This window comes from Neophocaena asiaeorientalis, unplaced genomic scaffold (assembly GCF_003031525.2).
Source record: "Neophocaena asiaeorientalis asiaeorientalis breed wild unplaced genomic scaffold, Neophocaena_asiaeorientalis_V1.1 scaffold336, whole genome shotgun sequence".
NCBI lineage: Eukaryota > Metazoa > Chordata > Mammalia > Artiodactyla > Phocoenidae > Neophocaena > Neophocaena asiaeorientalis.
The window spans coordinates 1,554,224-1,580,540 of NW_020174788.1; the positions used below are offsets into that span (position 1 = coordinate 1,554,224).

General features: G+C 47.3%; 1 protein-coding gene across 5 annotated transcripts in view; it reads left to right on the top strand.

Annotated features, from left to right (window-relative positions):
- ADAM19 (ADAM metallopeptidase domain 19) overlaps positions 1-26,317 on the top strand; it is an 89,492-nt gene that overhangs the window by 21,699 nt on the left and 41,476 nt on the right. For 2 of the 5 annotated variants that reach the window (XM_024760139.1, XM_024760141.1), the window contains exons 1-2: positions 12,800-16,202; positions 17,413-17,489. In XM_024760139.1, coding sequence (XP_024615907.1) covers positions 17,485-17,489 — 5 coding nt within the window. In that variant the 5' untranslated portion in view covers positions 12,800-16,202; positions 17,413-17,484. Of the gene's footprint in view, positions 1-293; positions 384-1,384; positions 1,543-12,048; positions 12,128-12,799; positions 16,203-17,412; positions 17,490-26,317 lie in introns of those variants that run through there. The other 3 variants (XM_024760140.1, XM_024760137.1, XM_024760138.1) reach the window with 3 other exon arrangements.

Here is a 26,317-nt window from a genome sequence, read left to right on the forward strand (position 1 = left end):
GGGTATTCCTGGAAGAGTAACGGCAAGCAAACACAGCTTGCCATCATGGGGCTTAGAGCTTAGTGGAGGAGAGAGATAATCCAACCATTACTGAGCAGTGTGGGGCAGGCTATGTTGGGGGAAGTAGAAGGTACCATGGGAGCATGGGGAAGGGGAACCTACCCTGGGTTGAGGGCCTGCGAAGGCTTCTAGGAGGAAGGGAAGTAAAAGGAGAAGTAGGGTGGTGGTAGAGTTGTGGCTTATATGAGGGGGATGGGTTCCACGCAGGGCAAGTAGCAGGAACAAAGGCTCTAAGGCCTTTGTTGATGATGAAAAGATGTTCTTTGTGGTTAGAGCAGAGAGCAAGAGGGAGGAAGGAAACGGTGAGAGAAGAGGTTGTCCAGGTAAGCAGGGGCGAGTCCTCGAAGGGCCTTGTAGGCTCCTTAAAAGGATTGGGTGTGTATCTTGATGACAATGGGGAGCCGATGAAGAAATTTTAAAAGCCAGATAGTGACAGCATCCAAAGTGCATGTGAGAAAAATTACTTAGACTACAGTGTGGAGGATGGATTGGAAAGGGCAAGACTGGCGATAGTAATAAGACCCATTCTAAAGCTTTATTTTAATCTGAGGGGGTAATTATGGTGATCTAATATAGGGAAGTGGTTGCAGATATGGAGAGAAGGGGACAGATTCCAGAGATACTTATAGGGTGGAATCATGGAGACTGGGAGATGGGTTGGATATGAGCTGAGGAAGGGGATGGATTCAAAGGCCAATCTGAGGTTCCGGGCTTGAGTAAGTAGCAGGACAGTGGTACAAGTCCCCGTGTTTGTCCTTAGTTTGTGGTGGGACCTCGGATAAGCCACTTCTCGGATCTTTAGTTTTCTCATTAGTTGAAGGTAATAATCTCCAGTCATCAACTCTGGTGGTGGGGAATCCACTGATAAAATCTATGTGACAAGTAGCATCCTATACTCTTTCCGTGACCCTAAAAGTCCTGGCAGAAGCGAAGTCTGTCCTTACCCTGGTTATCTCTGTAATTTGCACCCTTACATAGACTTCCCCCCCTTATCTACAATTCTGAGCACTTGATTGATCTCCCAGGAACTGGTGAGGCCTCGCTGGGGGTCTCCCTTCCGGTTCTCAAACCAGCTTTTGTTGAAAACAATGATATCATTGAGTGGGTGGAGCTGGGCCAGGCTTTCCTGAGCCAGTTTAAGGAGAAATGGGTCTTTATGGCTTCTGTACTTATGGCTCCCTTCCAGTCCCCTCCATGGCTCCCATGTGTCCCACTGCCCCCTTTTCCTCCTTCTTTTACCCCCGAGGTTACGGGTTTGCAGGAAACTGGCGGCCCCCACGTTTTCTCCTCTTGCATCAGTCTCCCTGGAGAGAGGTCTAGATGGGCCAAAGGGGCTATAATGACTGCATTATATCAGGCTTGGTTTCTTTTTCCAAGGCCGCCCCCCCGCCCCCCTTCCCAGGAAAGGAAGGACAAGTCATGGAAAGGGATTCCTTTGGAGGAAGACTGGCGTGCTAGAGAAGGAGGAGATCTAAGTGTTGGGTAAGATGTCAGACCCCTTGTATTCTAGAAACTCTTTATCTCTTATCGATGCTGGCTTTGGGGCTTGGGTAAGAATGCGAAGGTTAAACTGGCCTTTCAGTTATGTGGTGATGGGAATATGGCTGTGGAAAGGGAGATCAGCAGTGTGGAGGATACTGAGTTCCTGATCCCTAGGCGGCCCTTTCTCTCTGTGCTCAACATACGCGCGCACACACACACACACACTCACTCACCCACTCACGCACGCACGCACGCACGCACGCACGCACAGGCACCCCTCCTCCGAAGCTGTGTAGGCAGCTTGTTAGGGGAAATTGGAAGTTGATTGCAGCTGTGGTTTGCAGCAGTTCTAGGAAGGAAGGAAGATAGGTTGTAATATAGAGACTTGGTTTCTAGGGACCAAAGAGTAATACCTACCTTGTGTGTGGCCTGTTAGTGTTTGCAAAGTACTTTCACAGATGACTTTGGAAAGGAGGAAATAACTTTCTGTCTTCCTTTCTAAGTTCTCGGCTGGGTACCCTGTAACAAAAGACAGATTAACAAGAGAGAAACAAACAGAAGTTTACTAACATGTATACATGGGAGATACCCAGAGAAAAATGAGTGACACAGAATTGAGGCTTCTGTAGCATCTTTAACAAAGAACGATAAGTTTGTAGAGAAATGGTAGGAAAAAGGAAAGAGGTTTTAGGCTTCTAAAGGCTGTACACTGTGGGAAGGTAAATATTTGGGAAATGATAGATAAAGGCTAGTTTTTAAAGTTTGTTGTGTGGATTCCTCTGGTGCCGTCTCCAGGCTGACGGGGTCTAAAGTTGTCTCTGGTGATTAACTTTTGTCCTTGCTGGTAGAGAGAGGAGGAGGGACACCTTTGAGAAATGATGACCCGCTTTTAGGCAAATAGGAGGGCAAGGAGCTTTTCTTGTATCTGCTTCTTCTCAGTTGCCTTCAGCTCAAAATGATCCTTATGCTAAAGTGGCATGTCTGGGGTGGCATAAGCTGCCACCCTTCAGCCTCCTCTCATCTTCATGAGCGAGATGCCATGCGCAGGGCAGGAAAGCTGTGCTTGCCTCCTTCACGTCCCCCAGCACAGTGCCTGGCACATGATTGGCCTCAATTAAATATTTGTGGAATGGGTGTTCCGAAGAGGCACTGCAGCTTGGCCAAGAATCCAGAGCAAATACGTGATGAATTCAAGCCAGGAGGAGCTTGGTCTTCCCGAGGCAACGTGCCCCGCAGTTTGTACCACATTATGCTGCTTAAAAAGCGTTCATTGATGAGTTTGCATGAGCATCCTTCCTCTCTGCCTTTTGGGAGTGTCTGGATGGCCTAACTCTTGGCTTATCTACTGCTGATGCTGATGTTTAGGTAGCTTTATTCACCAGTCCCCCTCCCCTCCAAAAAAACTTTATGGGAAGCGTATGAGGCAACACGTAGAGTGAGGGAAAAGCTGAAGAACTAGGGCTTGAAAAGGACAGGGTCTAGGAATTCATAGAGAGTCTCTTTGAAACCGAGCAGGACCCTGTGGGGCTCCCGGGCACGGAGGCCTTTTTGTTCCCCATTTCTTGTAGGCAAGACTCCAGCCTCCATGACCTTCCCTGAGTTCCAAGAGGCAGATTCGAACAGCTGCTAATCAAGGGAGGAGCAGCCCAGAAACTGCCTGAGGCGAGATTAAAGGGACCCGAGAAGCTCATCAAGATTAGGAGACCTGAGACCTGGGATTAAGGGAGTGCAGGCCCGTGTGTACACCCTAATCTTGTCAGCGACCCCACCCTTGAACCACTGTTATAAAACCCCTCATCAAATCCAGGTTGGGGACTTCTCTGGTGGAGCAGTGGTCAGCAATCTGCCTGCCTGATGCAGAGGACATGGGTTCGAGCCCTGGTCCGGGAAGATCCCACATGCCGTGGAGCAACTGAGCCCGTGTGCCACAACTACTGAGCCTGCGCTCTAGCGCCTGCGAGCCACAACTACTGAGCCCACGTGCCTAGAGCCCGTGCTCCGCAACAAGAGAAGCCACCGCAATGAGAAGCCTGCGCACCACAAGGAAGAGTAGCCACTAGCTGCAACTAGAGAAAGCCTGTGCGCAGCAACGAAGACCCAAAGCAGCCAAAAAAAAAAAAAAAAAATCCATCCGGATTGGGATACATGGTTTTCAAGTGTAGGAGCCTGCTGTGGTCCCCTTTGCCTGGCACAGCAGTAACACTGTTCTTTCTACTTCACCCGAAACTCTGTCTCTGAGGTTCGATTCAGCATCAGTAAGCAGAGGCTGAGATTTCAACATCATCTTCAGGCACCACCAATGGTGTGTCTCAGCTCCAGCCATTTTTACCGGTGTCACTCATCTAGAAATTCAGTGAAATGAGACCTGATTGTCCTGACTTGTTATGACTGACTCCAGGTGGGCCCAGTCAGCATGCAGCAAGAGGGGAACATTTCTCTAAATGTAAATTTGGCACTGTTTTCCCAAGAAAGTGGCAGGGCTGCTGGGCAGTGCAGGACAACATATATCTACTATGTTCTAGGAGGACTTTCCAAGTTCTAACCTTCTTGACTTGCGCATTCACTGTGATTTGTGCTTTAGGATGCTAAGAAACATTGGTCAAGGTTTATCAGAGTTACTGGGATATTTAATCAGAGCCTAAAAGGGACCAAGAACCCACATTTAGGGCAGGTTGGTTTGTGGTCTTTGCTTTTTCTTTGTTTGCATTTATTCATGGGATAGCCTACCTACTCCCCTTTTTCTAAGCATATTTTCATAAGTCCTGTGATCTTAGAGATTTCCTTTCTTCACTTTTCCTGTGTCTTATCCCCAAAGTTTATCTGTACAACTGAACCATTGCCTCTTGCGTTGGCCCTTCCCTTCACGTTAATCTGATAACTGTGGTGATTTACCAGAAACTTGTTGCTATGGGAAATGGGTTTGGTTGCTCGTGGTAACTGGTTTCCACTTCTTTATTTTTCTCAGAAGTAGTAAACATAGTACCCCATTTCCCTGAACTGTTCTTATCCAACTCCAATAAGTGCCTATAATGGGTACTTTACAGGACATTGCAAAACAAACCCGTAAACTCTTCTTGGGTGAGCCATTTGGAGGGCCTCTCGGGTCCCTGACGGTTAAGCATCTTGATCCCAAGAGGTCAGCCCTATTTGCATAGAGAGGTTACTCCATCTTCGTGGAGGCAGCCAAGAGTGAGGCCTGAAGAGGATTAAATAAAGACCCTGCTGGCCAAAGGAGTAAACAGTGCTCATCCAAACATCCTTTGGTCGACAACACAAAAGCAAAACACAGGACCAGGACCTGGTCGGAAGGGTGCCAGGTCTTGTGGGGACTGGGAGAAGATGTAATGGGATGCGTTTGGTGACAAGGAGTGTTGATTTAATGCATTGTTTGGACACTTCCTTAATAGAAGATTAAAGACAACATGCTTCGGCTTTATGCCAGGCTTGTGGGTGGCACCATCTTGCTTTGCGGCATTGCTTCTGGACCTGGGCCTCTAGCAGTGATGATGCTTGCTCAAGTGAGTCCTTGGAGTAGGAGGAGATCTCCTACTCTTTACATCAGGAGCAACCTTTAAAGTTCCCCCTTCCTTAAACTTTCTGTTCCCTCAAAAAGGAATGCCTCTGCCTGTGGGCCCCTTATTTGGCTTTAGGGCCATGCCTTTGGCATGTTGGTTTGTTTCCATTCCTTTGGAGTCAGAGGTGGAGTGAGCACTGCTTTGGAAATCTTGGTTCTGAGACAGCTTGAGCTGTCTCTTCTCCCCTTTTCTTTCTTGCTCTTTGAAAACAAAAGACAACAAAACACTACTTATTGAATTTGTTATTTTGTCCCAAATATGGGCAGGCACTAGCCATTACATTAGAATATCATTCTCTGCTTTTCAAAAGCTCTTCCCAATGTCTGCCTGTCCTGGGCATCACCATTTCCAACTGATAGAAAGGGAAACTGAGGCTGAGTAGCTTGTGATGTGTATAGTATCACCTTGCTAGTTAAAAAATGTGAATATTAAAATTTCTGAATATACCCAAAAGGAGAGAGACTAGTATTATGAGCTCTCAGAAGCCCATTATCTTGGTTAACAATTACCAAGTTTTACTGCATGTGCACATAGATGGTCCTGGAGAAAATGTTAACAATGATATTTGTAGAAAGAAATACTTGATACTTTGCAAAGATTTCTTTCACATTTGTTCATTTTATTTAGCAAATATTCATAGTCAGACACTCTCCTAACATTGTATAGCAACCCTATGAAGTAGATTCTATTATTTCCCCCATTTTATAGATGAGAAAACTGAGGCACAGAGAGGCTAGCCGATTTGCCCAAGTTCACAGAACTCATAAACGTCCTAGCTAGTATTTGAATGTATTTTCTCATTTGATCCTCTCAGTGGGGCTGTGAGATCATAATTATCACCCTGTTCATTTTCAGTCTGGGAAAAAAACAAAATTTATGTGGCTCAAGTGAAAACAGTTCTCATACAAATACAGATAGTGAGCGTTTGTCACAGTTTTGTTTAATTAATGGGGGAACCAACAAAATGATAAAACTGGTTTAAAAATTGGATAGATAAGGGAAACATATATATATTTTCAATAGTGAAGAAGGAATGCTGAGACAACATTGCTAAATTATATTCAAAACTGGTTAATATTCTATGGGCAATAAAATCATAACCTTGAGAGTTACCTTTTCTGCTAGATGGAAATCATTTGTATCTCTATTGTATCTTATTAGGTTTTTACAAGTTAACATCTGAGTTTACAAGGTTTTACAAGAGCTGCCCTAATTAATTGTAAATAGTCTTTCAAAGCTACATTTCCCCCCATGGAGTCCAAAGAACCTTAGAGCTCCCAGAGCCTGTGATTTGACGGTGCTCTTGTATGCCATTGAAAGGCATTACGGTGATCTTTTGCCTCATTTGCAGGGTTTGAAATGACAGTCATGTAGAGGGTAATGCAGCTGGTGCTCGAACCAAACCTTTCTGAGCCCGGGACTTTCCCTCTAGGCTGTGCTGATATCATCTTTAGATTTTGAGAGGGTGCTTAGGAGGCTAGAAATAAGAAAAAGAATTAAAAATGTTAAAATTGGTACAGTGGAGAATTCCCAGAGACTGAAAAAGTATCACCTGGAAAAACTATTAAAAATAGAGATTTCTGAGTCCTTCTCTAGAGAATGTAATTCTCAGTGGGGCTGGGATGGGGCCTGGGATTTTATATTTTTTAACAGCATTTCCGGGTGTTGTGTTACTGGGCTGAGTCCCGTTATGACAGCATTGTAAGTATAAGTGAGAAATGAAAGAGCCTTATGTTATCACCTGCATGGATGGACAGGGTGAGGGTGAGGCTCCTCCAGAGAAGATAAGAGGGACCAGCAAGGCTGTACCTCCCCAGCATCACCAGTGTATAAGTGCCCCCAATACTCCTGAAAGAGCTAGATATGGAGCAAGACCTGGGAGAAGGAGGTGTCGGTAAACATAGCCGCTGGGATGAGCAGGGTGCTGTTTGTTTACGCTGAGCATATCTGGGTAGGGTTGTTTTTCAAGGTAGTTTGGAAATTATCACTTTGTCTTCACCGATTTGCTTATCTGAAGCAGCATGCTGGATGGTGGGATTGGATTCGGGAAGATGTTTTGCAAATTTTAGTCCTGCTGCTTCTCTCTCCCTAGAGGGGCTTTTAGAGAAGCTTAGAGAAGCATTTGAAATTAGTCTGACAGTACATAGTCCTTAAAGGGACGGTTCTGGGTTCGAAGGCTGTGAGCCTTAGGAAAGGTGGGTCAGGGCTGTTGGAGCTGCAGTGTGTTTTGGGGGGTGTGGCTGCGTGTACAGTTACCAGGCCACCAAGGGCAATTCTGTTGTCTCTCCCTGGAGAGTGACCTTATGTTTTATGTCCAATATTTGGGGGACAGCTTATTTTCCCAGCTGGGATGCAGAAGATACAAAGATTCAGAAGATTGCTCGAGGACTTTGGGGTCTGGGCAACATGAGTTTCACCCAAAGGGAGCACTGCAGTGCCGGCTGCTATTAGCATTGGGATGATGTGTGATCTCTGCTTGCCTGTGGGCTTGTGAGCCTTGAGGGCACGGGTGGGAGGCACTTCTTCAGAAATTGCTTTTCCAATCAAAGCCAGAAAAAGGAGGGGGCAGGGTGGGAAATCTTGGACAGTCCTTCTCTCTTCCTGGATGCACATCACTCACAACTCGTTTCCTGAAAATCCTAGCACACTCCAGTGGTGAGAGACAGCTTCCTGCAGATCTGCTGAGCCAGCCCCTTGTCAGAGAGGAGATGAGAACAAGATGTGGTTGGAGAAGGGGTGGCTGGGCTGAGCTGGGCTGCTCAGTGGCCCTGCAGCCCTGTCTCTGAGGGGATAGTGTCTTTGGTGCCGAGAGCAGCGCCAAGGCACCACCAGGGACTGGAGGCATAGATGGGCCTGGCTTGGGGTGATGGGGAGCGTGTGAAAGCAGTGTCTTGTGAATCGGTACAATTGCGCAGATAGTGGTGATGGAACATGACCCTTCCTTTTGCTTTTAGAAGGAAGGATGACCCTCCTGGTCAACATCCGCAACCGCATTTGGGGAAAGGGTTGTTATTAAAAAAAACAAACAAAACCCCCCCAAAAAACGACCCATGACATCCTTACATGTCTATCCTCTTTATCTTGCCCTGTGCTTTGCTTACCCCTACGGCTCTTCTCTGCGTGTATTCACATCTAAGGCCCAGGAGCCTCCTTTTTGTGGCATCACATGTTCTCAAGGCTGCTGTCATCACCGTCAAATTGTGCTTTGGACTACTGCTGGCAGTGCTTTAGTTTTATGCTTCTACCTTCTAATAGAGACGGAGCAGAGAACTGCTTAAAACGTATGGTCTGGCCCAACAGACTTGGCTTTGAAACCCGGCTCTGACACTGTGCCGTGACAGCTTGGACAAGTTACACTTCCGAGGTTGCAGTGTCCTCCTAGGCATGTTGTGAAGGTGAAATGCTTTCTCACTTAAAGGCATGTGAACTGTTTTGATGGCAACTTTTCAGGGTTTCTTAAGCTCAGAATGATCCAGGGTGTGGTGGAGGTAGAAGGGTGATGGAGGCTTGGGTAGTGAGACACGTGGATATTTCTGAAGTTTGCCTGCTTTAAAAGTATGTTGAGAACTTGTGGTCTAGGGTGGTGGTTCTGCCCGAGACTCCCTCAGAGAGTTATTACAACAGATGGTTGGGCTCCAACCACAGAGTTTCTGTGTGCAAGGACGTTTGCAGTGGGGCCTGGCAATCTGCATATATATATATATATATATAAGCATTTTTAACTAGTTCCTAGGTGATGCTAATGCTGCTGGTCCTGAAAAGGGCAGCTAGGTGGAAGAGGGAGCAGACTGTTTCTTGTAGATTCAGCAGACAAGAATGAGGCCAGTGGGTGCCGGTTACAGAGAGAGGTAGTTTCTGGTTCAGCGTAAGAACTTTCTCTAACTATTATATGTGGTCAGAAATGGAGTGGGTGGTCTCAGGAGCTCCCTGTCACTGGAGATGTCCAGTGCCGAATGGCCATCTGGCAGATTCCTACACAAGGTAGAAGATTCATTCATTCGTTCATTTATTCATTCATCCACTTTTTCCACAGAATAAACCTGCCTGGTACTAGGAGCTGGGGAGAAGCATTGAACAAGGCAGCCGTGCTCCCTGCTCTTAGGGAGTCCACAGTCTAGTGAGTTTGGCTTAATGATTCCTGAGGTCCCTCTCAGCACTGAGGCTCTGAGAGTCCTATGATGACAGTGGCAGAACTTCTGAATAAGAAGGTGCAGAAAGATGCTTACACTTCTGAGGATGTGTGGCCAAGAACTGACAAGAATGTAGACTCCTCTGAGGTTCAGTCTGGATTGCTCTCTTTGGAGCATCTTGGTGTCACTGGATGAATATTTCCCCCCCTAAGGCTCAGAAGAGGCTGGGGGAGTGTATTTTCCAGGAGTGCATTACTGTGGGAAAACTCACGTCTCCCTGCTGTCATCCAGGATGGACTGTTAAATTCTGAACTCCTGACTCGCCGTCCATTATGCAGTCTGTGAAAGCAGACCAAGGAAATGGGCTGCAGGAATGAGCTCATTGTTTTTTCACCTCTCTCAAGTGATATACTGGAGAGTTAATGGCTGGGGGGAATTGAAAGGAAATAGGTAAATTCCACCAGTTTTTCTGGGTTCTTCCCATCATAATCCCTGTTGAAAGCAATAATGATAACCACTAACATTTACTGAGCTCCACTCTGAGCCAGGACTGGTTTTAAGCTCTTTTCATGCATTATGTTATTTTACTCAGATGACAACCCTGTCAAGTAGAAGGGATTTTGCAGAAGAGGAAACAAAGGTTTGGAGAGGTAAAACAACTCGCTCATGGCCATAGAGACAGTACATGTCAGAACTGGCACTGAAACTTAGTCTCTCAGACTTCCAGACCATGTTCTAAGCTCCTAATATGCTCAACGACTCTCTCATTCATTCATTCAGTAATTAGTTAACACATTCTTTCACTGAGTACATGTTAAACACCAGTATATACTGGTGAGCAAAACAGTTTGGCCTCTGCCCTCCTGGGGCTTACAGTTTATCTCGCTCAGACAAATGGGTGACTCTTCCCTTCGATCCTTGAATGGTTAGATGCTAAGGAGAAAGAGAAAGGGAGACAGAATCTGGCAAGTTAGCTACTGACCCAAGCTTTCCATGTGGATTGGAGTTTCTCTACACAAGCTGGGTTTTCTGTTTTGCTTTGTTTTTACATCTCCCTGTTGGGTTTCTTTTCTTCTCGTCCACGCCAGCACGTTGAAGGGCTTGACATAGTGCAAGAGACAACCCTTGTGGCATTTGCCTCCTGACTGCACTCTTTGGGTGGAGGGGAATCTGAGAGTCTGGGGTCCCGGAACTTAGAGCTGGAAGTGACTCCGAGAGACTCTGGAGATCCTCTTCAATGACCCTCTCTTGTGGGAAATGTCACCTCTTACAAAACCAGGGTGGTCCCTGCAGGTCCCTTTGGCTTTCTATGCTGGCCTCAGCTTGTATCTTCTTATTTAAAAAGCAGTTTCAAATTAGATTTTCCGTTTTCAGAATAAATACATGATAATTATTCTTTAAGATCAACCAGTTTTTCAGAAATATTATACAGCTTACATTGTGAACATCTTCCGTAATTCCCTGAGATAACCACCATTAACGACAGGCGTGCCCTCCTCCAGCTGTTGTTGATGCGTGCACTAGTGTGTACTGCTGTTACTTTTTCATTAAAAGGGATTTAAAAAGTACATACTTTCCTGAAATTTATTGTCTTTATCTAACTCCATTTTAGACATCTTTCCACGTTAGTAGATATAGATCCACTTAATTCTTTTTTGTTAGACTCCAATTTTTAATGGTGCCTTCCATTACAAACTTTGCCCCTGACCACGATTTTCTTTAGATTCGTTCTGCTTTTAACGTGGCTGAGCTAGTTGAAGCGTCCATTTGGCTCTTTTGTCTTTTAACTTTCAGGGAAATTCTAAAAGCCTTATTTGAGGTCACCTTGCCTTTGGTGAGGGATTCTTTTTTTTTTCTTTTCTGCGGTACGTGGGCCTCTCACTGCTGTGGCCTCTCCCGTTGCGGAGCACAGGCTCCGGACGCGCAGGCTCAGCGGCCATGGCTCACGGGCCCAGCCGCTCCACAGCATGTGGAATCTTCCCGGACTGGGGCAAGAACCAGTGTCACCTGCATCGGCAGGTGGACTCTCAACCACTGCGCCACCAGGGAAGCCCTGGTGAGGGATTCTTAACCCCAGGTGCAAGAGGTCTGTGGCAAGAGAGAAACCAATGTCCAATTTTAGGAAAGAAAAAACAATATTGGAAGGGTAACACGTAAAACTACCAGGTCTCAGGGGATCTGAACCACTAGGTCTCAGAAAAGATGGGCAAAGGAAACTCCTGGAACCCATGCAGCAGGAACAGGAGCAGATGAATAGCTCCCATTTGTTAAGTTCTTGCAGCATTGCTCCATTGGCTTGGCTCGCGCCGAGGGCCACCCTTGGCCAAGGCCAGGTAGGATACCTTGATTGACAGTCTTACCAAAACATGCAACAGGGAAGAGGGGTTCCCTTAAAGAAAAACTGGTGTGCTGATACCAAAAGTTGGTGGATACGCTGGAGAAATAATCAGTCAAGGTACACAGTAGGGTCCATAGACCCTGGGAAATTTTGTGAATGTGTTTGCAACATGTATTTTCCTAGGACCCAGAACAAGTTAAGATCTGAGATAACTGCTTTTGTGGTCAACTCTATCTGGTTGTGGCTGACTTAAGCGATGATCCCAATGAACACAAAGTTCATAACAAACTTCACTCTGTTTTTCTTTTTATTCCTTGAGCTGTTCCCTAGGACTGCCTAGTTCCTTCTGTGTGGAGACGCTTGGGGTGGCTCTACCAAGTTTAGTTAGAATCACTGGCTGCTGTTCCCAGGACCGTGAAGTCCATCATCTAAGGAGACAAATGCCTGTTTTTATTCTTTTCAGGCACCTTTTTGCTCCAGCCTACACAGAAACCCAATATACTCCAAGTGGCAACCCTCGAACTACCACCCTGAAATCCGAGGTAAGTTCAGGTCAATATCTATCAAGCAGATGCCCTATCCCAGACCCACCCCTAGGAAGTGAGGAGATGCTCAGTGGAGACAGTCCCTCCCCTGAAGAAATTGTTTCCCTGACTGAGACCCAGGGAGTGAGCAGGAGACACGAAATATGAATTTGTTGTTTCGTAAGCGCACCCTCCCGTTTGCTGGCTAAAATGGTGAAACAAACAATATTTTAAGCAAGTTGCATCTGATTAAAGTTGATATAAATCATTGTGAAGCATACATTTTCTTTGCTTTATGTTAATTACCCACATACTAACAAAAGTTTAAGTAAGAGAAATGATTTGCTGGTAATCCTGTCATCTCACCCAATCAGGTGTTTGTTTTTTTTTTCATGTGGACATGTAAGGTTTTGTACTCTGCCTTTTTTTTTTTTTTAAGATGTTGGGGGTAGGAGTTTATTAATTATTTTTTATTATTTATTTTTGCTGTGTTGGGTCTTTGTTTCTGTGCGAGAGCTTTCTCTAGTTGTGGCAAGCGGGGGCCACTCTTCATCGCGGTGCGCGGGCCTCTCACTATCGCGGCCTCTCCCGTTGCGGAGCACAGGCTCCAGACGCGCAGGCTCAGTAGTTGTGGCTCACAGGCTTAGTTGCTCTGCGGCATGTGTGATCCTCCCAGACCAGGGCTCGAACCCGTGTCCCCTGCATTAGCAGGCAGATTCTCAACCACTGCGCCACCAGGGAAGACCTGTACTCTGCCTTTTTAATGTGGTTTTAGGATGTGAAGATTTTCTTATTTTGCTCCTATCTTCATATTGGGTATTTTTCCCCTCAAAGTTGAGTTTGGCTGTATGCACAGAGATTCGTCATTCAAAAAATGGTGTTTCGGTTTTAGTCTTTTAGTTTGCTCCACCACACCATTTGGTCACTGGTGGACATTTAAGGTCATGAATCATACACATTTCATGGTTTGCTAGCTTTTCCTACGGGGCACCTTTTAGAATTTGTAGGATTAGAGTGGTGGTTCTCCACTAGGAGTGATTTTGGTTTAAATCATTTCTTTTCCTTAAATTTTTGTTAAATATGTTGGTAATGAACATAAAGCAAAGGAAATGTGCTTCGTGATGATTTATACCAATTTTAATCAGGTGCAATTATCCTAGAATATTCTATTTGTCTCTTTGACTGTTTTAGCCAACAAAGGAGGGGACCCTTGGCAATTTGTAGGCACAGTTTGGGTTATCATGACCGGGAGGTGGATGCTACTGGCATCTGGTGGGTAGGGATGCTGCTAATTACCCTACAATGCACAGCCCAGTCCTCCACAGCAGAGAATTATCTGGCCTCAAATGTCAATAGTGCCCAAGCTGAGACATTCTGGACTTGAGTGACCCTTCTGAGACTCTGTGCCAAAGAGCAGGGGTCAAGGAGAAGGGAAGACAGACTCCAGCAGAAGGAGCAGTGTTTTGCCTTTGGGGCTGGATGTCATGGGCTTTTGTGGTGTGCGTATCTTGGGGGTGTGGTGTGTAGGCAGCACGATGGGCTCCTCCCACAGCTTCCCATGACCCTGAGGTTCCCACGTGATCCAGTCTCTACAGCAGCCCTGCCGGAGTGCAAAAGCCTAGAAGACAATGACAGCCACCCACAGTCGTTAGCAGCACAGATGAGTTTATCAGATCACCCTTGAATGAGAGGGACACAGGACAGTTAGGTTTCGATGGGTCTAAGAGGTCTGTAGTAAGTTGGTAGCTGAGGGGCTATGTTGGACTGTTGGGTGTGAAGATCAGGGCTGCCTTCTTCACCAAGACCTTCCTGGGGTGGGGGGAGTGGCTGGTGCCCACGGGAGGCAAGTAGGCTCTGTCTTCTCATCTCTGGGAAGGCTGGCCAGCTGTGGCTCCACACCTTCTTCAAGGCCCCTTGGTTGAAACTTCTTCCTCCCTGGAGACTTCTGTTCTCTGTCTCCAGCTCGGTGGGGAAGGGACAGACATGCCTCAAAAGCCCCTCGCCATTATGGCCTCACAAAGCACCCTCCTCTGGGCTTGGCTTCTGCACTTCTGTGCTGAAGAATGGGTCTCAGTGCTCTGAGTTTGCCATGAGCTCATGCTTCCTGCTACGAAAGCCCCCTCAGGGTGGCCCCCTTAGGCTGAGAAGCTGGGAAGGAATGCGATGACTTCATGGCTGTTGTGTACTTGTTCTTTGTGCTCTCAGGGTTAGGCAGAGATGTTGTGAGGGCCTTTGAGAAACAGAGGACAGTGAGAGAACTTCCCCTCCCTCCCAGAGAGCCCCTCCTTCCTGAAGGTCTCGTTGACTGAAGCACAGAAGCACATCTCGCCTGAAGCATGGGATGCCTCTTTGTTTTCTTACATCCCCTGCTCCTAGGCTCTTGCAAAGCCCCCCACCCAGCCCCAGGGGGCTTCCAGTCAGCTTTCTTACTTGGGAGCTGAAGACTCAAAGAGAAATGGGAATGGAATAAACCACTTAGCCTCGCTTGACCCAAATGTTGTAGATCACACTCTCCTACCAAACTTGGCCAGGGGTAGTGGGATTTGTGGGAACCTTATCCAACCCATTGCTGGGCCTGTGGGCTCCAGCCCTGATCTAGGTCAGATCACTGGGGGAATGGTCTGTGAGTGTGTTCCAGTAGAACGAGTTGCAGAGTTTGGGGTCTGAAGCCAGGGTTTTAGTCTTGGCTTTAACTAGCTGTGTGACCTGAAAAACCCTTTTGACCACACTAGTGTTGAGTTTCCTCATCTGAAAATTGGATATACTAAGATCTGACTCTCAGGGCTGTGGAAGGGTAAGATGAATCACTGATTTTTATGGGAATTTATAAACATCTCTTCCAATGCCACATCTTACATATGAGGAAATTGAGGGGAGAAGAGAAAAAGGAACATGCCGAAGTCGAGATAACCAGTGAGAGGCAAGGCTTAGACTAGTACCTCAATCTCCGTTGGTGCTGGAAGGTAATAGAGCTTTGACAAACTAAGTTCCATGCACTTTGCTGGGTCTGCTTTTGCTAAGAGAGACAGAGCATGGAGTCTGAAGTCAGGCTGCTGGTGTTTGAATCTCCACTTTGCCGTGTGGCCCTGTGAATGACCTAAAACCTCTCCAACTTTTAGTTCCCCCTTTAAAAAAATGAGAATGAGAGTATCTACCTCATAAGGCTGTGGTCAGAATTAAAGGGAAAAAAATCATGTAAATTGTTTATCCAGGAGCAAGAGCTGGGTAGATGTTAGCTCTTACTGTTAATAACAGTAAATGGCAGGCATTATTATCACATGCGGTGATGTGTGTGGCAGCCCTTTGTAAAGTGTGTTGCATTATACTCATGCCTGGAGCTGAGCAGAGGGTAGAACCAGAGAATGTAGACGAATGGGTTAGCTGTCTCCTGGGTCACATGCTTGCCTGCTGGGGACCAAGGAACAACCACAATCAAGTGTGGTCCTGGTGATGGATCCCTCGGACTGTTGTTACGTAGGTGAATGCCAGAGATTCCCGATTGGCCCTGCTCAGGCCCAGGACCGTTGGTGGGGAAAGATAAAGCTTCTGTGTCTGCAGCTACACAGTTTACATCCTTCTTAAGCCCTTTTTAAGAACGTGGCTCTGCCCTGGAGATTTTACCTTCTGTCTCTTCGGACCAGCTTATCTCTTTTGACCTTTTGGGAAGAAGCTTTAGGAATGTGCCCCTTGTTATCACCCGTTGGTGTGCTGGGAACAGTCCTGGTTTGTGTCCGTCTGTCTGGTTTAGCACTTTATCACTCTCAACGGGGTCCTGGTTTGCCTCATAAATGCTCTGGCTACCCTACTTATCAAACACTCTGCTGGCACCTCGAACTTTATTTCAAGCCATTCTTCATGATTTGTAATTATCTTTGTATGGCTTTTAAACTAATATTGGCTCTCACAAGACCATAAGTCCTACGAAGGCTGGAGCTGTGTCTGTTGCTCACTGTTGTGTGTCGGGGCCTAGTCCTGGGCCTAGCACAGAGTGGTTTGTAGCCATGAGGAATCCAGCCGGGTTCGGAAGACCAGATGACCGTGAGATGCCCTGGCTAGAGAGCAGCAGCAGACCTGCAAGCGTCCATGGACACAGGTACCAAATCAAGTCTGCTCCAGGCGGGTAGGGATTCAAGGGAAGCAGGGAAGATGGGGGAATAGACCAGTTTCCTACAGCTGCTGTAACTAAGTGCCATCAACTTGGAGGTTTAAAACAACAGAAATGTGTTCTCTCATGGTTCTGAAGGCTAGAAGTCCAAAATCAAGGTTACGCTCCCTCTGTCGTCTCTAGGGAAGGATCCTTCCTTGCCTCTTCCAGCTTCTAGTGGCTCCTGGCCATGCTTGGTGCTTCTTGGCTTCTAGTTTTGTCTAAGCTCTGCCTCCATCTGCACATGGCCTTTTTCTTTGTGTGTGTGTGTCTCTCTGTGTCCTCTCTTCTTTTTATAAGAACACTAGTTCAGTATTGCCTCATCTTAATTTAATTACATCTGCAAAGACCCTATTCCAAATAAGATCACATTCTGAGGTTCTGGGTAGACATGAATTTTGCGGGGGACAGTGTTCAGTCCTTACGGGGGGTCAAAGATGTGAGTCTAGTGGGGAGGCAGGCTTTTGAGAAGCCAGTGTTTCCTGTGGCCAGCATCATGTCACAGAAAGACATCTGAGGGACTTCCCTGGTGGCGCAGTGGTTAAGAATCCGCCTGCCAATGCAGGGGACACGGGTTCGAGCCCTGCCCCGGGAAGATCCCACATGCCGCAGAGCAACTAAGCCCATGCGCCACAACTACTGAGCCCACGCTCTAGAGCCTGCGAGCCACAACTACTGAGCCCACGTGCCACAACTACTGAAGCCTGCGCACCTAGAGCCCGTGCTCCGCAACAAGAGAAACCACCGCAATGAGAAGCCTGTGCAATGCAACCAAGAGTAGCCCCCGCTCGCCGCAACTAGAGAAAGCCCATGCGCGGCAGTGAAGACCCAACGCAGCCAAAAATAAATAAATAAACTGTTTCTCTGAAAAAAAAAGAGATCTGAAATCCTGGGTTCCCCAGCTAGCAGTGAGACCTGCGGCAAATCTCTTTGCTCCTCTGAGCCTTAGCTTCTTCATCTTTTCAGTGAGGATGATGGCATCCACTCTGTCCCACCGCCTAGGAACATTGCGAGGGTCAGATAAAATGGTGGCTTAGAAAGCTCTTTGCAGATTGTAAGCTTAGGGTAGGTATATAATCATCCCTGACTTTCACGAGACACTAACATTGCCATGCTTATCAGTATCCTGTGGTCTGACCACCCGCTTTCTCCATGCTAGGATCACTGCTTTTACCATGGGACAGTGAGGAAGGCAGAACAGTCCAGTGTCACGCTCAGCACCTGCCGGGGAATGAGGTAAGAGGCCCTGACAGTGCTGGGTGGGGCGCACCTGAGACTCTCCCCAGCAATGGAATTTTTTAAGCTAAGCGGGGCTGGCCTTGGGCAGGGACTTTGAGAAGCTGTCAATTGAGAATGTATGCAAGCCAGCTCTGAGAAGGGCTGAGCTTGGGAGGGACAAGGGAAGTAATCCTTTGATGATGGTGATGGTAAAAATAATAATGTTAATAATAGATAACCCACAGATTCACTGGGGATTGAGCATACTCTTTCCTGAGGAGCTTGAGGTTTTATTATTATTTAGGTATGGTGAAGCCCACAGAGCAGGAGACAACTGCCATCGAAAAGACACTTTATTGTACTCCAGATCCCAGGAGGAGGGGCACGCCATGCTGGGGCTGGGGCACAGGGCAGCACAGGGGTCAGTCAGGAGGCAGACGGGGGAGAGGGAATGTGGGCAGGAGTCTTTATTGTGGGTTCTGTGGAAAGGAACAGGAAAGGCAGGGTAAGCAGGCTTAGGATTGGCTAGTTTGAATAATTTTGGTGGGATCTGGGGCATGGGGCTGTCCCTAGTTGTCTGGTACCTGGCCCTGGGGTGAACAGGCCCGGGGAGGTGGGCGGCCCAGAGAGTGAGAAGCCCATTGGAAAGGCATGCTGTGCTCACTGGTGAGTTACCATCTGTAGGAATTGGCTAACCCTGGGGGCAGGAGCAAGGTCCCAGTGTCAAAGCACCAGGATATAGGAAATAAAAGACATGGTTCATACACTTGAAATTGATGAATTTGAGCGTTTATTCCCACTTCACCTTTGCTCTTCTCTGGTAGAAGTGCTTATAGGCGGCAAAAAAGGAAATGGGCAGCTAGTGAAAAGAGCAGGAAGAGAAGGGAGAAGCAGGGATAATCTTCAAGACAGAAAATGAACTGAAAAGTTCCAACGAGGGGGCATGTTGGAAAGAGAGTGACTTCATTCTCTGAGCCAGACGACCTGGCTTTGAGCAACTAGCAGTTGACCAGAGGGGTGACCTTGGACCTTGATGGTCTCTTTTGTAAAATGTGGATAAGGGAAATATATATCTGTCGTGTTGTGAGGATTGCACGTGCTAATAGATATCTAACGTTTAGAACTGGCCAGTATATACAAGCACTCAGTCACCTCCCAGACCTGTGCTTCCTGGGCGGGGTCCGCAGCGGGGCACCATCAGTATCACCTGGGAGCTTGTTCAAAATGTAGTATCTCAGGTCCCACCCAGACCTACTGGATTGTAACCTGTATTTTTACCAAGATCCCCAGGTGATATGTGTGCACGTTATAGTTTATACCTGAGAATATGTGTTCCTTGAGAATATGAATTCTATCTCAATATCTGTTTCTCTCCTCCAGCCTACCCTGGTGCTTTGCATATAGTAGGATCTATACATGTATGTTGGAGTAATAAAAATCATTTATTTAGACTCTTCCCACCCTCCCCTCCTTTTGGAAAAGAGATGATGATCTGAAAAACCTGTGTTCTAATTGCCTATACTAATTGCCTGGGTTTTAATTGCCTATACTATGTGGTACCTATACCCAGTGTGTTGATAACCTAGCTCTATGAAAACAAAAAGAAAAAAAAAGCACTGATATGTAGCATCTGCCAGTATGCTGGTAAAAATATTCCCACCATGACCAATTCGAAGCTATCAACAGGATGTTACTGAAGGCAGCATTGGGCAGATATGCACACGTTGGCTCTCATGAGCCAGTAGGAGGTGTTTCCACTGTGTACCCTTCCTCTCCCTTGATCGATTGAGCCAATGATTGTTTCTTTCATTCAGCAAATTAACAGTGGATGTCTGCTCTATGCCCATGTCCTACACAGGTGGAGGGAAGACAGGCATATAAAAGTAATTTCCTGAGCCCTCAGTTTCTCATCTGTAAAGTGGGCATGGATGATAGGCATGGTAGAGAATGTTAAGTGCTGTGTTAACGCTACAGCATGCAGACGGGATTATTATCATCTTGTAACAGTGAAACCATGCTAAGACTCACCCAGGCTCACATGCCAACGTGAGGCCCATCACGCTGCCGATCCCACGTGTTTGTTTATAAATCGAGCCATGTCTCGTCTGTAAGGCTTCATGGTGAGTTGGCCGGAGGGGATTAGGCAGGAAACAAGCTTTGGCTGGGAGGCCATAACAGAGACCCCAAATCCCCTGCTCAAGTGACCTGATTGAGCCTAGCCAACTGGCCTTCCAGTGGTGTTTACAGGCCCAGTCATCTGCAGTCTGCAAGTGAACAGCATCTGTCCCAAGAAGGAGGAAAGGGAACATGCAGGTGTGACTTGCTTCTCTCTGCCTGTTCCTCTGTCCTCTTGGTCTGGGGCAGTGGGAATTTGGCTTGGCCTCTTGTACATCATTCCCACAGCTGTGCTGATAGGGGGGAACTGGGTGAGCCGTCCATGTGTTTCTATTTTGCACGCTTCCCTTTTATGGGGTCCACCCGCCTTATTTTCCCAGCCTTCTCACTACACACCTTAAGAAACCAAGGGTGTCTGTGGGCCCGACTGATTTAAGTGCTGGAGACGCCTGGCAGATGGCTCGATTCAGACTCTGGAGTAGGAGCAGCTGTAGCAGCAGCAGGCTTCAAACCCCCGGAGCACTCCAGTCGCCCCCCACTAAGGCTCATAAAGCGATGCTGCAATGGAAAATCTCCATAGCAATTGTGCTTCTCTCCTGGAAACATGCTCTTTTGTGACTGGAGAAAATAGGTAGGATTTATACCAAGTGGGATCTTCAGGCTGATGATACAAATACAGAGGAATCCAGCTGAGTTTCTAGATCGTTGCTGGGCGTCCTCTTCTCTCCAAAGCAGTTCTTTAGGCTAATTTAATTGAAGAGGTAATACGGGATCATAGTAAAAATACATTCAAATAATACAAGAGCGTACAATGAAAGAGTACGCTTCCTGTTTCCCGAATCCCCCCTCCCCAGTGGCAGCCATCGGTACCAGTTTCTTGTGTATCCTTTTAGAAATCTTCCTTCCAAAAAGGAACATGGATATGTAATATAATGCTCTGTAATCTTGTTTAGGCCACTGACCCCTTCGAGAATAGGGTGGCAGCTCTGGATAGTTATAAACTACACCAATGAAATGATGTGGCGCACCATTTCCTAGGGGTGTTCAGTGTCCATACTCCCCAAGCCTGTCTCCTATGAAGCACTCATCTAAATGTCCTATACGATGTCTTGTGTGCACAAATGCTTTGCAAATTAACATAAAGTGTAAATTTTAGGAGCAACGATTATTTGTGAAGAAATCTAGACATTACTGGGTTGAGGTGTCCTGACTGAGCCTGTGGGATTTGGCAGACACTGGGCGTGCGTGTACGCGTGTGTGTGTCCAACTCACTGTCTATCAGCAGGAGAGGTATTGATTGCAGTAAAAACATTTTTTAAACCTGATTGGTCACTTTGTTTGTAAAGAAAGTGCTTGAAGATTATCATTACGTAACTAACGAGTGTGCTAAACATCCAAATAATACTGGAGCATAAAACTAAAAGAAGTGAAAATCCTTTATCCTGTCCTGCCCTTCAATCAATCTCATTCCCCATCTGTAATCTGTTGGGGAGTATACATAATTGAAATACATAATTATGTGTATATATGATTTTTTAATCCAAGGGAGATTGGTTATAGGGTTATACATACCATTCTGTAATTTGTTTTTTTCTTTTTCCAATTTAACATTATGTCGTAGGCACACATAGATGTAGCTCATTCTTTTAATGGCTGTATAGTGTCTTAAGTACTAATGTCTGGCAAGTTCAATTACATAGAAAGTCTTTCAAAGACATACAGTAGATCACCTGTAGTCATCTATTTGATGCATCACTCTTTTTTTTTTTTTTTTTGTGGTACGCGGGCCTCTCACTGTTGTGGCCTCTCCCGTTGCGGAGCACAGGCTCCGGACGCACAGGCTCAGCGGCCATGGCTCACGGGCCCAGCCTCTCCGCGGCATGTGGGATCTTCCCGGACCGGGGCACGAACCCGTGTCCCCTGCATCGGCAGGCGGACTCTCAACCACTGCACCACCAGGGAAGCCCTGATGCATCACTCTTATAGCAGATCGGTCCTCAAAACCCTGGGGCCCATACTCACTGTGGTTATACCTTACCCCAGGTCCCTGGACTCAGACTTTGTGGGAGAGAGAGGATATGAAATTAAGAGTGAGCACAGGAGGATGTGTGTGAACGTTATGTGATGGCTTAGAAGGAGCTCACAATTTAGAGTCAAGCGACCTGAGTTTCAGATCTAGCTCCATACCTCCCGGCTGTGTGATCTCTGAGCTTTCCTCCCCCTGTTTCGTTTCATTTCCTCCTTGTCTTTGCCTTGGCCAGCTCAGCTCTCTAGATGATGCCCACGGTGCAGGGGGCTGCTGAGTCCTGGGTGGGAGGCTGAGGGTGGTGTCATGGCTCCGCCCATGAGTAAGGAGCCTGGATGTCAGGAGACCTGGGATCTGCCCCCAGCTCTAACAGTAGCTCACTAGGTGACCTTGGGCAAGTTCCTACTTCTCTGGGCTTTGGTTCCTCTTATCTGAGAAAGCAGGGTAGACAAGACCATGGAAAGGACTCTTCAGTGTAGAAATTTCTGTGCTGCAGAGAGAGTGGGCAGAGTTTCCAGGAGGTGGGGCGCCTGGGACAGAAGGAGCCAGTCCATGCCTATCTGCCCTTTTGCCAAGGAGAGGCGTGGCCCTTTCCCATTTGAATACCTGGCCTTCCTTCTGCAGAACAGATAAGAAATGCTACCTCTGTGTCAAGCATAGAGTAAGCGCTCACAGGGCAGCATCAAGTTTTGTCAGGTGTAGATTCTGGAGCCAGGCAGTTCCTGGTATAAAACCTGACAGGTTGCTTCAGTTCCCTAGCATCAGTTTTCTCACCTGTAAAATGGGAGCAACAATAGTGACATCATTGGTGGATTTACATGAGGTGATGAGTGCAACTTCCTTGAGATCAGGGACTTTCTTTTGTTTTCCTATCACGCTGCATCCCCGGTGCCTAGAACTGTTCCTGGCACACAGTAGGTGCTCAATACATATGTGCTGAATGGCTACTGAATAAGATGCCTTGTACCCTGCCTTGTGTACCATACATGCTCTATGACTATTAGCTATCCTTTTTAAATATTACCCTAATTATTAGTAAACATTGCCTCTTACTTCAGTCAACTGTCATAGCAGCCCTGTGAGAGGGGAAGCTTTTTGAGTAACTTAGCCCAAAGCTAGCAGACAGCAGAGCCAGAATTTGAATCCAGGTGTGTCCCACTCCCGAGCGCATGCTCTCCACTTGTGGCTTGCCACCCCATCCCAGAGGGACCACATCACCCGTGTGACCACGTCACCTCTGTGCTGCCTTTGAAGCTCCCTGTAACTCCTTCTCACTTGCATGCAGATTTTGGGGGAAGGAAAGAAGTGTGACAGAGTGATTACCTCTTAGGGCAGCTCTGGATGTAGGCATGTAGGGTGTGTCCCCTTGGGTTCAGCTCTGAATGGACAAATTCCTAAGAAGCAGTTCTTGCCTAGTTCCTGGAAGGCTGCATTTGAGCGAGTCTTGTGGTCATTCAGGGGTTAAACCTGCTGCCTGCCTGGCCTGCCCTGCCAGGGTTCCTCTGTACAATTTCATTTGTATCAAGCTCTCAACAATGAATAGCGTGTGAGGTTGCTCTCAACAATGAATAGCGTGTGAGGTCCTGGCCACCCAACCTCATGGGTCCCCCTCCCGCGCACCCCACCCCACCCCCACCCCCCGCTAAGCTCTGCCAGAGCTTACATTTAGCAAATTAGATCAACTGAGACACTTAGAAGGAGAAATGACTGGTGAGTGTTCAGGGGAGGGCAGCTAGCAGGGCTTGGGATTGGTGACAGTGAAGGGCCCTGGGAAGTAGATTCTCACAAATCCCCCCACTTTCAAAGCTGGACATGCTGTGACATGCTAGGGCTTGCGCCAGCCTGTTCTCCATCCCCTGGCAGTCGGGAAGGTGGCAACTGTGACACAGGCGCGTTACCAGCAGCCGCAGCAGGGGCAGGGGAGGGGAGCGGCCGCAGAGTCCTATTGCTGGAAGGACCTTCAATGTCCTTCTGAGCTTGTGTTTCTCCAGTTATAATCTGCCCACTCCCTGGAACAGAATTGCTTAGAGCTCTGTGAAACGACAGGGCCCTGCCAGAGGCTGGGCTCCAGGTCAAGGTTCCTGAGTGTGGCTGTGCAGGGGATTCCTAGGGGACTTGTTCACTTGCTCAGGCCTACAGAATCTGCATCTCCTAGGTGGGGCCTGGACATCTCCATTTTTAATACACCCTGTAGAATATTCTAATGGATAGATCTGGGAGATTTGATCCTAAGATCTCTGACCCCTAGGTTTGGAACTCACTGATAGAGGCAGATAGCATAGAGGTTAAGGGCATGGGGTCCAGAGTCTGCCGGACCTTAAATCTTTGGCCCCGGAATACCCATGAGAGCTTGTTATTTAATCTCTCTGGAGCTCAGTTTCCTTATCTATGAAATGGGACCCATAATGGTGCTTTACAGCATTGATGTAAGAATGAAATAAGAACGACAATTATAAGCACAGTGCCTGGCATATAGTTAACTCTCGAAAAATGGTGTCTAAAAATGAGAAGTGGACTGACTGCCTCTCCCAGCTGGTGTCTTACTTCAGACAGGCCCGTTGGGTAATGGCCAATCACGCCTCAGAGGAGAGTTGCTGATTCTTGTCACTTATAGCTACTGTACAGGGCTCTGGTGACAGAGGCAGTGTGAGGTCATGGTTAAGGTCTTGGGACCTAGAACCAGACTACTTAGGTTTTTACTGCCTGTGTGACTTTGGTCAGTTGATTAACCTCGCTGAGCCTTAGTTTTCTCGTTTGTAAAATGAGGATAATATTTGTAAGGAGCATAGAGGTTGGTGTGAATAATAAAATACTCAGCACGGTGCCTGGTCCCTAGTAAAGACTCAGTAGTTTATAACCACCATGATTGTTGTTCATTGTGCACCAAACTTCTGCGTTGTCTCTGTCCTGTTCGGCCTAGAGGCTTATTCAAGTGATGCCTGGTCAGCTACACTGGAACTTTCCACCCACTGGGTGTTATCTCCACAGCCACAACCCAGTGCACACAAAGCCATCGGCTGGTTTGTAGTGTTTGTAGCCATGGGGGGAAACTGAGGTGACGGGGAGGGGCCTTGGTCAGCCAAGATGAGAAGATAGCTTGAGAACAGGATGCCCACAGCAGCTCTGCCCTCTGCCCTTTCCCGTCTGGACTCAGGAGCGGATGTGACCCTTGCTGTTTGTTCCACTCTCACCCCGAGCTGCACAGGCAGCCCATTGGGCGTCCCGCCGGGGGGCTGGTCTGGGATTGCTGCGTCAGCCTGGATGAGGTAGCCGGGAAGTCGTCAGGCTCCCTGGCACCGGAATGAGGTCAACCAGGGATGGATTCCAGGAAGGACTGCTGCTGATCAGGGCCTGGCGCTGTCTCTCCTGAGAGCATCACAGGCTCTTCCCAAAGGGCAAAACCTGGGTGGGGATCCGGAGGTGTTAGGGGCAGGGATGGAAGCCGAGACAGCCGAAGAGAGGTCCTGCCAGTTTGGAGTGGCAAAGACTGACTTGGCTACACTTTACCTTTTGAAATTTCTGGATGGATAGAGCCTGAGGTTTTGGAGCACACGAAATGCTGTGGGGTCCCTGGGGTACATTGCTGGGACTTTCCTTCCCCAGGGCCCTGATAACATTCCCTTGCTCTAGTTTTCATCTCACGGTGTCAAGGATGGCAAATACCTGCTACAGGGGCCTCTGCTATCCCTTCCATTGATTATTGGTGATAGTGATTGGTGATAAGCTGTGCACTCTTTCTCACCGAGTCCAGATAAAGCGCCCAGAAGCCTCATTGATGCAGCACCCCAGGCAGCAGCATCCAACATCAGTGTTAAGGGCGATGAAAGCTTTTTGCCTTTTCTGTTAACATACTGTAGTGATTTATTCCCATGTTCAGACTCTAAGCTCCGTGAGGGCAGGCATCTTGTCTGTCCTGTTCACTAGTCCGTCCTCAGCAACTAGCACGATGCCTGGCACATAGCAGCAGCTCAGGAAGTATTTGTGGAATGAATGTCTGTCCTCCAATGGAATGTGAATTACACAAGGGCAGGGATTATGTCTAGATTACATCTAATACAGAGTAAGGGTTCAATGAATGAAAAAATATAATGAATGAACACACATATTTATTGTGAGTTCAAGGCTAGTATCTGTAACCCAGAGAAAAGAGTAGTCACACATGCTTGGTTGTGGGTGTCACCTCACCACAGAGCTGCCTTGCTGATACAGGGAAATTGGGGCTGGTAGGCATGCCATCAGTGACGTCTCTAGCTTTGGTTTCCAAGAGCAAGGACACTTGTCTTTCCATTTAATCATCCCAAGAGTCCTGTGAAGTTAGAAAATTATCATTTGCATTTACACTTGGGGAAACTGAGGCTTGGAGTGATTGAAGAGGTTTGTTGAAGAGCATTTGGCAATTTAATGTTGGAGCTAAGATTGGAACTTGGGTCTCCTCATCCTCAGGCCAGCATTCTTCCTCCAGTCACCAGACCGTCTTTTTCTCTATCAAGTTTTGACCTGTGATCTGTTGTATGCTATGTTTGGGATTGGGAGGCTTTTTGGAATCCTAGTCCTGCCATCCTTTATGAGTATGAACTGTCCCTGGTCCAGCCCTTTTAGAACCTTCAAGCTTCTCTGTGATATGCTTTTGTACCCTGAAACCGTGCACCACATCTCACGTACATGTGCATTTCTCTGGAGAGGAAGTCTGAGTTTGCGTCAGATT